The following is a 13,200-nucleotide window of genomic DNA, read 5'->3' as shown; positions in this document are numbered from 1 at the left end:
GACAGCAGCTGGGGTGAGGAGAGCAGCGAAGCTTGGGCCCCGAGAGGCCTTCCACACCGGAAAGGCCAGCCTCGGAGTGGGCGGCCACCCGGTCTCCAACAGTGGCAGTGACAGTGCATCCTGTCCTTGTCCTCCCACCCACCAGCCCTCCTTGCTTCAGCTGGAAATAGCTTCTTCCCAGCCGCCCATCTCACCACCCAAAATGCCACCCTGTGCACTTGGTTTGAGTCTTCCAGAAATACTCAGTGGAGAGGGAGGAGTCGAAACCGCTGCCTGACATCCAAGACCTAGATAGACTTGGCCAAAGTGCCTGGGAAAGGCTGTCCCGCTAGAGGCAGCGGCTTCTGCCAGGTGGGGCCTGGAATAGTAAGACACAGACAGTAGGTTGGCCAGGCCCCTACAGGTGACCCCAGCACCTGGACAGATGCCCGGCCCCCGATGGGCCCCACATAAAACCCAGCGTTCCCGGGTGGACAGACATCTCTCCTGCTTGGTGACTGGGGCTGCCTGCCATGCAGTGACTGTCTTTGGGTGTTCCCTGTTTGGTTCCTGGCAAAAGTGCGTACACGGCAGTGTGGCTGGGAGCCCCCAGAAAGCCACCTGTGCTGGGCAGCCCGGCCTCTTGGGGCTAGGCCCATTCCTTTAGCAGAAGGTACCCCGTCCCCACGGTCAGCATCCAGGTGGTCTGCCGTTCCCAGCTCCTGTGTGAAGGGTGTCAGGTGCCATCCCTTCAGCGAACCCCCACATTGGCAGGGATTATTTTACAGCTTTTTCCAGTCCCGTTTACAAACAATCATAACTGGTCGGGGGATTTAGCTCAGTGTTGCCGCCACCTGCCTCAAAAGCGCAAGGTCCCGAGTTAGATCCCTGGTACCAAAAAAAAAAAACCAAAAAAAAACCCAATCATAACTGCTGAGTGTGGTGGCACACACCTATAATCCCAGCACTCCAGAGGCTGAGGCAGGAGGATCACCATGAGTTTGAGGCCAGCCTGGGATACATAGCAAGACCCCATCTGAAAAAAATAAAGCTGGGTATGGTGGTGCATGTCTGTAATGCTAGCAATCAGGAGGCTGAGGCAGGAGGATCACCATGAGTTTGAGGCCAGCCTGGGATACATAGCAAGTCCCTATCTCAAAAATAATAATAATAATAATAATAATGATTTTCAAAATAAGCTCTGGCAGCCTGGTTGGAGTCTCATCTTCATTGCCATTGATAGCTGCGACCTATCCAGAGGGGCAGGACCAGGCCTCCTCAGGTGCCAGCCTGTGTTTTAACCACATCCACTCCTGGCTGTCCCCTGGCTGCTGTGAGGATGTGGAATGTCTGCCTCAGGGCAGTGTTGGCAGTGAAAGGGGTTTCCCACAAATCCCAAAGTGCATCCAACTCCTCTCCCCTGGACCCAGGCCATTTCCGGCTGCCAAGGGCTGCTGAGTTTCTTCGGTGGCTGTCACACAGCCTGTGTCCCCAGACAGCTGTAACAGTGCCCCAGACGCCCCCACTGTCAGTGGCAGGGTGAGCAGGGTCAGTCCCGAGAGGGAGAACCCGCTGAGGCCTCTTGTTTTCCTGATGACTTTTGACCTCGTAGAAGCATCACCGGTGTCCACCGCTGTCACTGCACAGCACGTGGCACTCCCCTTGGCCGCATGTCCCTGTCCACATTCCCCCTTCTGCTGGCCTGGAGCCGCCCTCTTCCCCACAGGGCCCACCTGGAAGGACCTGTGTCTACAGGTGGTGTCCTGAGCCACTGGGATTGGGATTTAACCAGGATCTGTGGGGAGGGGACGCAGTAGGGCCTGTGTCGCAGCCCAGCGGCAGACCCTTTGCCTGAATGGCCATGGAGCCGGCATCTGTCCTGCCTCCTTTTATCTTCTGTCTGTCTACCTCTCTAACCAGGATCTTTACAGCCATTATGCCCATGGTGGCAGCAGGACTGCTGCTCGATGACCCCACGCTGCAGCCTGTGCGACGACTCATTCCCCTCGTAGGCACTGCGTGTATTTGGGTTCTGTTTGCGCTGTGCCCCCGCAATGTCTCTGCGGCTCCCTTGGGGGCGGGGCGCCTGGCTCCTTTTCCCTCGAGCTGCATGGCCATTGCCTGCGTGCTGGCGTCTGAAGTGGGTGTCGAGTGGGAATTCACTGCACTCGAACTGCACGAGTTGAGGTTCTTGGCTCTGTCACCAATAATTCTTTTTGTCTCTTCTGTTTCTGTTCTAAACCACCTTGCCCATGGTCCAGTAAAGAAGCTCCTTTAAGTGACGGGTCAGTAATCAGCACCCACTGCTGTCCCCGAGTGGCACTAACCTGGTGTTTGGATCTTCATGCCAGAGCTTTCTAAAACTGCTTTGTCTGCCAAGGCCCAGCCAGGCAGCCATTTGGTTGGATGTGGCTGCAAAAGGGAAAGCTGGGGAGAGCAGTGGGTGGATTCTCCCGAGTCAGAATGGCTTTCCCGCTCCCTGAGCCAGGAAAGCATAACCCAGAGGTGCTGCTGTTTTGTGGCCGGCTGATTGCCCTGACTCCCAGTTAACCCAGGAGGAACATCCTGCCTGTCCCCAGCTCACACCGTGTCTGCTGTAGAGAACTGAGCCAGTGCATGGGAGCATCTCCTTGGATTCACTCACTCTCGGCTTCGTGACAAAAGAGCACTTTATTCCTGGGGGAAAGTGACCATAGGGTACAGTAAGCACAGAAGAGTAAAATCCTTTCCACCCAGATGTGATGAAAACACCTCCATAGGCCACCTCACTAAAGAACAGGTGAAGAGACAGAAGCAAGAATAGTTCATGTAAAGATCAGGTGTCTCCGTGGCTTCCTTTCAACTCTTGTCCCCAGGAAACACAAGAGAGCTGTTCTTTTAGCTCTCTTGCCAAGTTCGGAAACCGAAATTGAAGAGTAAGAACTTGGTGACAACAGAAGGAATCTTAGCCGAGCCTGGTAGTGTTGAAGGAGATTTGGCAGCTTAGAAAGAGCTTTCAGGAGGTCCTCAGGGATGGGAACTCAAGTTCATGGCCAGGCTCAAGTCTCTGTTTACATGGTCTGGAAGCCGACTTTGTTTTGAATGGCCTTTTTTGTTTTGTTTTTTTGGTACCAGGGATCGAACTCAGGTCCTTGAGCTTGTGTAGCAGGCGAATCCCTGGCCCCAAATGGGCTTCTTTGTAAGGTCTCTTCTCGTGATTTCTCTTTATCTTTGAGGGATCTGCTGGTTCACTCTGATCAATGTGCAGTACTCATAGCAGTTTCAAAACACATGGACAGGGCCAGGGATTGAGCTCAGTGGTTCTGCTGCCTGCCTCGCAAGTGCAAGAACCCGAGTTTGATCCCTGGTACCAATAAATAAATAAATATATATATAAAAAAAACAAGTGGAAAAAACAAAACCTGTGGCATAGGGCCGAGGATTTAGCTCAGTGGTTCCACTGCCTGCCTCAAAACCGCAAGGACCCGAGTTCGATCCCCAGTACCAAAAAACAAAAAAACCATGTAGTAGGAGCCAGGTCTGGTGGTGCACACCTGTGATCCCAGTACTCGGGAGGCTGAGGCAGGAGGATCACCCTTTAGTGAAAGGTCACACTTTACTACACAGTGAGATCCTGACTCAAAATAAACAAATACCTCATAAGGCCTGGGATGTAGCTCAGTGGTAGAACCCCTGCCTAGCATGTGTAGGGTCCAGGTTCTATCCCCAGCACCGCCAAAGGAAAAAAAGCAAGGGAGAAACAGTTTTGGTCTGTATCAGCTTTTACTGTGTAACTGGTCACAGCAGTAAACCCTAGAGGCTTCACCATTAAATCTAGTTTTGGAAGTCCAGACTCCTATCTGCACGTCTCATCCACCCACTTTCTCGAGTTCTCCAGTTGGAGAACTCTAGCGTGATTTAGTTATTACATTTTTTGTCTTGCTATCCACAGTAGCTTCATCCTAAGTGATAATAATCCATGACACATGGCCCGTGGCGGCCCATGATGCGCTTCCTGCAGGTTCCTGACGGACATTACATCAGTCAGGGATCCTCTTGGCTTCCGTGAGAACCTTACATCCCACACTGCTTTCAAGCGTTTCTCTCAGCATTAGGGAGTTAGAGAGTCCCGGGCTGTGCTCCATGGCAAAGCACCTGCCTAGCAGGGGGTTCAGTCCCAGTACCGAAAAATAAAAGAAACTCATGCCCTATTTCCGGTGGCTTTCTGTCTCCCCGGGGCACAGGCAGGACCCTCGGGAGTGGCCAAGGTGGGGGAGCCCACACACCCTGCCCTGCTCTAGCGTGTGACCACGGAGTTCTGAGGCTGACAACTGCAGAAGTCCCTGGCTCTTTTTGGGCACCTCTGACCGCACCATTTCCCACACCTGAGTGGCCGCTCCCTCCCGTGCTGCCTGCTGTCTGTCCCTGGTGTTGCAAACAAATGCCCAGCACAGGGTCAGCGCTCATGTCTGTCTTTTCCTTTCCCTTCCCAAAGGTTTAGCTTCTTCTCCCGAGATAAGAAGCGGCTGGCCAACATGCAGAGAAACGTGCACATCCACGAGTCCTTCGGCCAGTGGGCAAACACCCACCGCGATGACGGGTACACGGAGCAGGGACAGGAGGCCCTGCAGCACCTGTGACCTCAGCCCTCGGCCGCCGCCACCTGGACTGAGTGCACCTGGGGGTTCTGCCTCACACACTCCAAACTGGCCCCTCAAAGGACGCTGTGCTCTGTGGATGGACGTGAAACACTGATGCCAAACTCTACAGAAATGTGTATTTATACCCAGGGCTATCACCGTTTCTAATAGATGACTCTGACCCTTAGGATATATATTTAATAATCCCACTGACTGAGGCCAGATTTGTGAGCTAACTTCATTAACAAGCTTCTCAAGACAAACACATCACTTATCACTGTAATTGCTGTTTGATTGCCTGGATCAAACTCTAGGTGTAGAGATTTTATTATCACCTGTTGTACTTCCATGGGAGGCAGAGGAAGGGTAGCTTTTTATTATCATGAAATTGTGATATGGCATGCGCAGTGGCGCACTTCTGTGATCTCAGTATTCAGGAGGCTGAGGCAGGAGGATTGTGAGTTTGAGGCCAGCCCAAACCCGATAGTAAGACTGCCTCAAAAGAAAAATTGTAGGGCCAGGGATTTAACTCAGTGGTGCCACACCTGCCTGGCAAGTGCAAGGTCCTGAGTTTGATCCCCAGTGCCAAAAAATAATTTTAAAAAACAGAAAAAAAATTGTGATGATTGCAGATTGGATAGGATATATCAACTGGATGGCCGGGCTCTGAAGTCAAAGGCTGACCTGTCCCCACTGAGATGTGAAGCACAGGACATGAAATGACAGCCCTCCCAGGGGATATCTGCAAGAGCAGCACTTGTTCCCGGCCAGGCCTGGAGCGTGTGGCTGCGTGGAGGGCAGTGTGCCTTGGAACCTGCTGTGACTTTTGCAGTACTAACCAAACAAAGTTGCTAAGGATAAGCAGCGTGTCTGGTGTGCATTCTTTTTCCTAGCATCTTTTGTTTTCCCATGTAAATGGTTCTCTTGCAAAGAAAACAAATGTCTCCAAGCAGATTGGGAGGGGCCGTGGGAGGCTCAGCCTTGTGGGATGGGCGGGGGAGGGAGAGAGTGGAGGAAGGGGCTGGTGACAGATGGCAGGGACCCTGCAGCTTGGCAACTCAGCCAGCTGCCCAGCCTGCACCTGGGAGTTGGGGGCTTGCTCACGTTCTTCCGCCCCACCCACAGAGCTCCAGGGCACAGGGCCGGGTGGCCCTGGCTCTGGAGAGGTGGTACTTGCAAAGGGCACTCAAGGACGTCTGACCCAGGGGTCAGGTGGATTTGCAGGCCCTAAAAGGAGACTTTCTAGATGGCTGGGAAATGATCGGCTGAGAGAGAGCTTCGGTTCTCAAACTGCACTGTGCATTAGGGCTCTCAGAATGTATTCTCATAGGTTCTCAAACTGCACTGTGCATTAGGGCTCTCAGAATGTATTCTCATACAAGGAAGTTTAGTTTCAAAGAATACAGAAGTAGCAGGGCATGGTGGTACACACCTGTAATCTCAGTTAATGAGGATCACAAGTTTAAGGCCAGCCTGGGCGATTTAGCAACCCAGTGAGGTCTTGCCTCAAGATAAAAAATTTTAAAATAGCTGGGCATGGTGGTACACACCTGTAATCCCAGCATTCGGGAGGCTGAAGCAGGATTGCTGCAAGATTGAGGCCAGCCTAGGCCACATATGAGTTCAAGGCCAGTCTGAACTACATCTAGAGACCTGTCTCAAAAAAAAAAAATTTAAAAATTAAAATGGCTGAGGATATAGTTCAGTGCAAAGTCCCCAATTCAATCTCTAGTACAAAAGCAAAACAAAACTAAACACTAGGAATAAAACAGTGTGAGTCTTGACACTAACTTGTTTTTGTTTCATGAGAAATCTTTTTTTTTTTTGGTATTGGGGATGAACTCGAGTCATTGCGCTTGTGAGGCAGGCGGCGGAAACACTAAGCAAGATCCCCGACCCATGAGAAATCTTGTATTCAAGGAATCTTAACTTTCAAAACTACAGTCATTGATTAAAAGAAAAAAAAAATGGGCCAGGGATTTAGCTCAGTGGTTCTGCCACCTGCCTCACAAGTACAAGGACCCAAGTTTGATCCCCGGTACCAAAAAAAAAAAAAAAAAAGCTAACTGTCACTATTTTGAAAAATTAAAGGGAATAGTACGGTATTTAACTCAGAAATTAAGGCCAATAGATCCAGCTTTGAAGCAAACCAGAGCCCAGATCATCAGAAAGAGAAACCTGGACCCCTCAGCACGAGCTGCAGTTCTCCCTGATTTCCACCGTCCCCACTTCACCTCATTCTGGTCCCACTTTTGCTAAAGCCTGGAAGACACCTGGGATCACAGCCCCTTGCCTTAAAGCAGAGGAGTTAGCATTTCAGAGCGAAGCTGCAGTTTCGGGGGAGAAGCTGCCAGCTGACCTGCAGCTTGGTCTCTGGAGCTGGTTGGATTTACTCTGTACACATGTTTATTGCAGTTCAGGAAGCCCTGGGGCTGCAGGTGTGAAAATGAGAAAGAAAACCCTCACTCCGACCTGCTGAGGGTCCAGGAGTTATGGAGCAGTGAGGTTTGGGCCCCATCACCTCCTTTGGCCACACTCAAAATCATCTCAAGTCCATGGGAGAAAATCAGGACATACTCTCTTCTGCTCAATGAAATCAGAATGGTGGCTCCTCACAGCAGCCCTCCTGAACACATGCCCAGAACTAAACTGCCACCGATCCTGTTAATAACATGGGTCAGCGGGGGATGTAGCTTGGCGATATGATGCCCTAGCATGTCTGAGGCCTTGGGTTCTGCCCCAGCACTGCAAAAACTACCTCGTAAAAACACACAGCTTCGATCCCCAGTACAAAAAAAAAAAACCACACAGCTTAAAACCATCAATGGTAGGACCAGGGATTTAGCTCAGTGGCACTGCACCTGCCTTGCAAGGGCAAGGTCCTGAGTTTGATCCCTGGTACCGCAAAAAAACAAAAAGGGGTGGTGGTGCTGGGGATGTAGCTCAGTGGCAGAGCACCACTGGATTCAAGCCCCAATACTGAAAAGGACCAGGGTGGGCCTGGTGGTGCATCCCCTGCTGCACTGGTTTTGAAGTCAGCCTGGACTACATAGTGAGTTCAAGGCCACCCTGAACTATACAGCGAGATCTTATCTCAAAACAGGCCAGGGATTTATCTCAATGGTGTGGCCGCCTGGCTCGCAAGCACAAGGTCCTGAGTTCGATCCCTGGTACCAAACACCAGTTTGACGCTTGGTTCCGTATCGGAAGGAAAACTACCCAGATCCCATCATCAGCAAGTTTTATTGATGCACCAGACGCATGCTGTGCACAGGACAGTTTTCCTCCGTTGCACCCCCTCCTGGGGCGCCCTTAGCCTCTACTTGCTCCGGTCCCTCTTCTCCCACCCCTTGAGCCTGTCTTCTCGGAGGTCCCTCTCTCGGTCCCAGTCGCTGTCAGGCCACGCCCTGGCCAGCTCCCTTTCTTGCCACCTCTTCTCCCGCCCCCTGTCGTGGTCCCGATCGCGTGTCCTGAAGTCCCAGTGTCTCTCGCGGGAACGTGACCGCTCCCTCCTTTCCCTCCTGCCCTCCCTGTAGAGGTCGTTTTTCACCACCGGCAGGTTAATAGGCTTCCGGAAGGGCCGGTCCCGGCCCCCAAACCTCAGCTGCCCCGACTCCTTCTTGCCGCCCAGCCCGCCGCCCAGCCGCCGGGGGATCCAGCCGCGCAGCGTGCGCTCCAGCTCGTAGTCCACGAAGACCTCGTGCTGGTCCACGACCAGGCCGTCGGCGTCGCGGTAGGCCTTGAGCAGCGCGCGCTCCTCCTTGTACTCGATGAAGGCGTAGCCCTTGGAGAAGCCGGTCACCAGGTCCCTCACCAGCCGCAGCCGCCGGATGTCCCCGTAGCGGGAAAAGACTTCCCTCAGTTTGTCTTCTTTGGTCTGTAGGTTTAGCCTGGCCACGAACAGGGTGAGGAGGGGGTCCCCGGTGACGCCCTTGTTGGGGACGTAGCGTGCCAGCATCGCCCTCCACACGGCGCGGTCGTGGGGGTCCTCATCGGTGCCGTCGATGCTGCCGGCCTTCAGCGGGTCGTACTCCTTGGCGATGGGGATCCAGTCGTTCATGACCTAGGAGGGACAGGGCCCAGGCTGTGTGGCGCAGTCCCGAGTCCCCATCCGCCCTCCGCCCTCACCGTGCGCTGGCCGCTAAGAGCGGCAGGTGGCGTCCGTCCGTGTCGGGGCTGAGACTCCCCGACCCCTCCACGCCCCGACGGGGCACGAGTCTCATCCTTAGGACGCTGCCGACTGCACTGTGACAGTGGATCCAGGCACGTGGATCGAGGACACCCTGTAGGAGGGTCCGGGACTGCGGGCGCTGTGCAAGCCATGCACAGCCCTGCAGAAAAATCATTCGATCAAATGCAGATCTCTACCACCAGACTGTCAAACGCCTGCCAGTGTGGAGCTCAGGATAAAAGCTCTCCCTGGGCCCCTCACCTGGCTCCAACTCGGACCAGCACTCACATGGGCAGAATGACCCCCAGACTCCTCTGAAACAGATTCTAGATGGTACATAATAATAGTTTTTTTAAGAGGGGGTTAGCTACATAGTTCAGGCTGTCCTCAAACTCATAGCCATCCAGGGCCAGGGATTTAGCTCAGTGGTTCTGCCGCCTGCCTCGAAAGCACAAGGTCCTGAGTTCGATCCAAGGTACCAAAAAAAAAAAACAAACCAAACTCTTAGCAATCCTCCTCCCTCAACTTCCTGAATGCTAGGATTACAAGCGAACCCCACCTTACCTGGCTTACAAAATTTAGGTTTTTTTGTTTTGTACTGGGAATCGAACTCAGGTCCTTTGTGGTTGCAAGGCAGGTGCGGTGCCACTGAGCTAAATCCCTGGCCCCTACAAAATTTATTTTCAAACTACACAGTATAGCTCCTATTCTCTAAATGTCCTCCCCAGGAAGAAATCTGTCTGCCGCAGCTGGCTGAGCCCGTGGAGTTTGGCCCAGCACACAGTAAACACCCCTCAGTTTGGTGTCTCCGGGTCTCAGGCCACTTCCTGATAATACAAGGGAACCAAACCAGCTCCCACCAAAATTCACAGAACCATCTGTCCAGATCAGAAAAAAAGGACTTGATGAGAAATCGAGAAGCAGGGCATCACACTGCCTACAACCAAATTTTAAAAGGAAGACAATGGATGTGTGTTGTCATAAACTTCACCTCTGGAGAAGTTTCCTCTCCAGTGTCCGTATCAGCAGGGGGAACAGAAGAAAATGTGAGACAAATTCAAGCCAGGGGTGGTGGTGAATGCCTATAATCCCAGAACTCAGGAGGCTGAGACAGGAGGAGTGCTGTGAGCCCAAGCCAGCCTGGGCTGCATAGTGAGTTCAAAACCAGCCTGAACTACATAGTGAGACCCTGTCTTGAAAAGCCAAAAAAAAAAAAGACAATTTCAGTCCCCATCTGGGCTATGGTTCTAATTCATTTGGTGACTTTTCTCACTCATGGCTGGAATTTCTCAATGTGGGGAGAGGGAGAGAGGGAGGAACAGTGAGCAAGAGAGCACTGTTATTTCGGTCTCTCCCTACCTATTCTGGTATACTCTACAAAGACAGTAGAAAGACTAGAAAATGAATAGAAAACAGAGTAGAAAAAGGGTAGAAAGTAGAAAGAGATCCCTTTGTACCAGGCCTGAAGACCTTGGTGTCTAATCTTACTCCCCACCCCATCACAGGGCTGCCAAATACTCCAATAACTACAGCTGGCTTTCCCCCGAACACCAGCCAGGTGCCAGGAGTCGCACTGAGCTCTTAACTCCTCTTACTGCCAGGCAGTACCAGGCTCAGACACCGCTATTCCTGTCCTTTCAGATCAGGAAGACTGGACACAAAAACACTGCCTTTTAGCCCAAGTCCTAGAGCTAAGAACCAGGAGTTGTGCGGTTCCTAATCATCTCCTCAGATGGCCTTAATAAAGTGGATGGGTTCGAAGACAGGGACAAAGAAAACCCACCAGGATTCAATCCTCAGGGCCAAAAAGAAAGAGAAAAGTAGCTAGGCATGGTGGTGCACAGGAGGCTGAGGCAGGATTGCTGCAAGTTTGAGGCCAGCCTGGGCTACAAAATGAGACTTTGTCTCAAAAAACAAAGAAACACTTCTTCAAATAAAAACCTAAGAGAATTGCCAAGGGACAAGCACGGATTTTGTTCTCTCTCATTATCAATACTGACAACATAGCAGCCTCCACTGCCTCTTTATTATCTTCCTTGGTCTCCTTCCTCCATTACAGCACTAATAGAGGTTTCCTACAAACATCTCTGGATTTTTACATTCCGGTCATTGTTATGGGGGCGGGGGTGAGGGGTGGAGAGCTGATGGATAGAAGCGGAGGCAGATGGGGTAGTTAACCTACGATGACAAGAGTGCGGGGAAACGGGGAAAATGAAAAAGAGCGCTAGACGGGGAGACACCAGGTTTAAGACCTAGTCATTTTATCTTGTGCAAAATTTAAGTATTTTAAATTCTGAGCCTCAGGTTGGGCGTGGTGGCGAAATCTGTAATCCCAGCACTTTGAGGTTGAGCAGGAGGACCGCAAATTTCAGCCCAGCCCAAGCCACATTATGACTTAGTGAGATCCTGTCTCAAAAAATAAGGGCTGGGGATGCAGCTCAGTGAGAAGGCCCTGAGTTCAATTTCCAGTACTGGGGGGAGGGGATTGGATTGAACTTCAGGATTCTTAACTGTAAAATGTTGGTAAATGCCACCTCACTGGGTTTTTGTGAAGATCTGATGGTACCTATACAAGTACTTTGTAAGTTATTATACTGCAAATACAATTTTTTGTTAAGTCTTTCCTTCCTAGGTCTTCGGTAGAAGGCTTCTCCACCTTCCCACCTAAGTGAGAAACGAAACCACAAGCGAGACCCGGCCGGCACCCAGAGCCCTCCAAGCATGCGCAGTGGCGCCGCGGAAGCAAAGGCGGAAGTCGAGTCGGGGCGAGGCGGGGCGAGGCGAGGCGAGGCGAGGCGAGGCGAGGCGAGGCGAGGCGGGGCGGGGCGGGGCGGGGCGGGGCGGGGCCTGCACTACTCTATCCCCATCCCCACCTCCGAATGTAACCACTCCCCGGGTGCACGCCTAGACCGCCGGCTCTTTCGAGCCCTCGCCTTCTGGATGGGGGCAGGAAGGAAGGCCCTAACCCTCCTACTGGCTCTCGTCTCTGCTCCCGGAACACAACTCCAGGACTCCCTTTTGCCAGGCTTCAACATGGCGGCACCTACAGGCAGTGGCCTGGCGTCGCCACCGGCTTTCCCCTTCCTTCTCTCAGGCCTGGGCCTAGCTCCCTCCAAGTCGTTTATACTCACTGCAACGCAGGCAAACGCCCTTTCCCGAAGAGACAAGAGTGCTGCTCCGAGCGACGGTGGCTTCCTTATGCGGCCTCGACGGGACTGCACGTTGGGAGCAGCAGATTCGCCACAGTTGCTGGTTTGCTCTTTGCTTTGAAGTGCTCCAATTACATACATCGAACATCTGGATCGTGTGTTTCCCATAGAAAATATCCTTTCTATTTTTTGTAATGTTTTAGATGAAGAACAAAAAAATGCTACATCGGAAGGTTGTGTTGCTATACTATCGAATGTGCGGTTCGCTGAACGCAGTTTAGACTCTTGAGACTGTAATCATCGCGCCCTTAGGCATGTGAACGGTTAACGTTACATTTTGTACAGTTTCCCAGTTTTCTTGACTTCCAGACTTTTTTTTTTGGTGCCGGGGATCGAACGCGGGTCCTTGTGCTTGCGCAGCAGGCGGCGAAACCACTGAGCTAAATCCCCGGCCCTGACTTCCAGACTTAATAATTTAACTTCCCATGCAAGCAGAACAGTGCTTTCAAAGTTAGTTTAGTGTTCACTTTAGAATCTTCTGGGATTTTATTAAAACGCTTTCCTGGGCTCTGCAAAGAGACCAGAGTATCTAGAAATGAACTCAGAATCTCTAGAAATTTGAAAACAAAAAGTCTTGCAAGTCCTCAAACGATTTTTAAGCATTCTGAAAGATACTTGCCATTAGAAGCCCAAATTGAATAAATAGGTACAATTATGATGTGTCAATTAAAAATAAAAATACATGCTTTTAAAAAGCCCAAGGCTGAGTCAGGAGGATCACGGTGAGATCGAGGCCAGCCTAGGCTACAAAGTGAGTTGGAGGCCAGCCTGAAAAAAAGGCCCACATTTAAAACTTGAATGTGAGAGGGAAAACCAGGAACTGTATAGTTCATAAATATTTGTAAAATGGATCACACTTTATATTTCTATTGTGATGTGTTTTGTGTGTGTAAATTTTGTTTTGTTTTTTCATTTTGCAGTGCTAGGGATGGACCAAACCCATGGCCTCGGTACGCTAGGCAACAGATCTATCACCAAATCACACCCATAACCCCTCTATGCTTAAATTTTTATTTATTTATTTATTTATTTATTTAGACAGGGTCTCATCGTGTACCCCAGGCTGAGCTATCTTCTTCCCTCAGCCTCCTGAGTGCTGTGATTACAAGCATGTGTCACCTTGAGCAGCATAGGGGATTGAACTCAGGATCATGCACTTGCAAGGCAGGCGCTGTACCACTGGGCTAAATCCCTGGTCCCCATTTTGTTTTGTTTTTTTGTT

The 13,200-nt window shown here is 51.3% G+C and overlaps 2 protein-coding genes across 7 annotated transcripts in view; one reads left to right on the top strand and one right to left on the bottom strand.

Annotated features, from left to right (window-relative positions):
* The window catches only part of Rilpl1 (Rab interacting lysosomal protein like 1), a 29,625-nt gene extending 24,166 nt beyond the window's left edge, over positions 1-5,459 (top strand). The window contains exons 7-9 of one of the 5 annotated variants that reach the window (XM_021257614.2): positions 1,900-1,987; positions 2,246-2,264; positions 4,454-5,459. In XM_021257614.2, the coding sequence (XP_021113273.1) occupies positions 1,900-1,987; positions 2,246-2,257 (100 nt within the window). In that variant the 3' untranslated portion in view covers positions 2,258-2,264; positions 4,454-5,459. Of the gene's footprint in view, positions 1-1,899; positions 1,988-2,240; positions 2,265-4,453 lie in introns of all 5 variants that reach the window. The other 4 variants (XM_087198167.1, XM_004843953.4, XM_004843951.4 and 1 more) reach the window with 4 other exon arrangements.
* Positions 5,460-7,822: 2,363 nt separating this feature from the next.
* Snrnp35 (small nuclear ribonucleoprotein U11/U12 subunit 35) lies at positions 7,823-12,886 on the bottom strand. 2 transcript variants are annotated; one of them, XM_004843954.3, is made up of 2 exons: positions 11,901-12,886; positions 7,823-8,661 (listed from the first exon to the last, which is right to left on the bottom strand). In XM_004843954.3, exons 1-2 carry the CDS (start codon positions 12,084-12,086, stop codon positions 7,918-7,920), a joined length of 930 nt encoding a protein of 309 aa, XP_004844011.3. In that variant the 5' UTR covers positions 12,087-12,886; the 3' UTR covers positions 7,823-7,917. The 2 variants fall into 2 exon arrangements, with proteins under 2 accessions (XP_004844011.3, XP_021113274.1); XM_021257615.2 differs by lacking the exon at positions 11,901-12,886 and adding an exon at positions 11,281-11,490.
* Positions 12,887-13,200: the final 314 nt, after the last annotated feature.

The sequence above is a fragment of the Heterocephalus glaber genome, unplaced genomic scaffold (assembly GCF_053883595.1).
Source record: "Heterocephalus glaber isolate CG9 unplaced genomic scaffold, H.glaber_assembly_v1.0 deba00001687, whole genome shotgun sequence".
NCBI classification, from domain to species: domain Eukaryota; kingdom Metazoa; phylum Chordata; class Mammalia; order Rodentia; family Bathyergidae; genus Heterocephalus; species Heterocephalus glaber.
The sequence above is the reverse complement of the archived record's forward strand: the minus strand, read 5'-3'. Positions and strand labels throughout refer to the sequence as shown.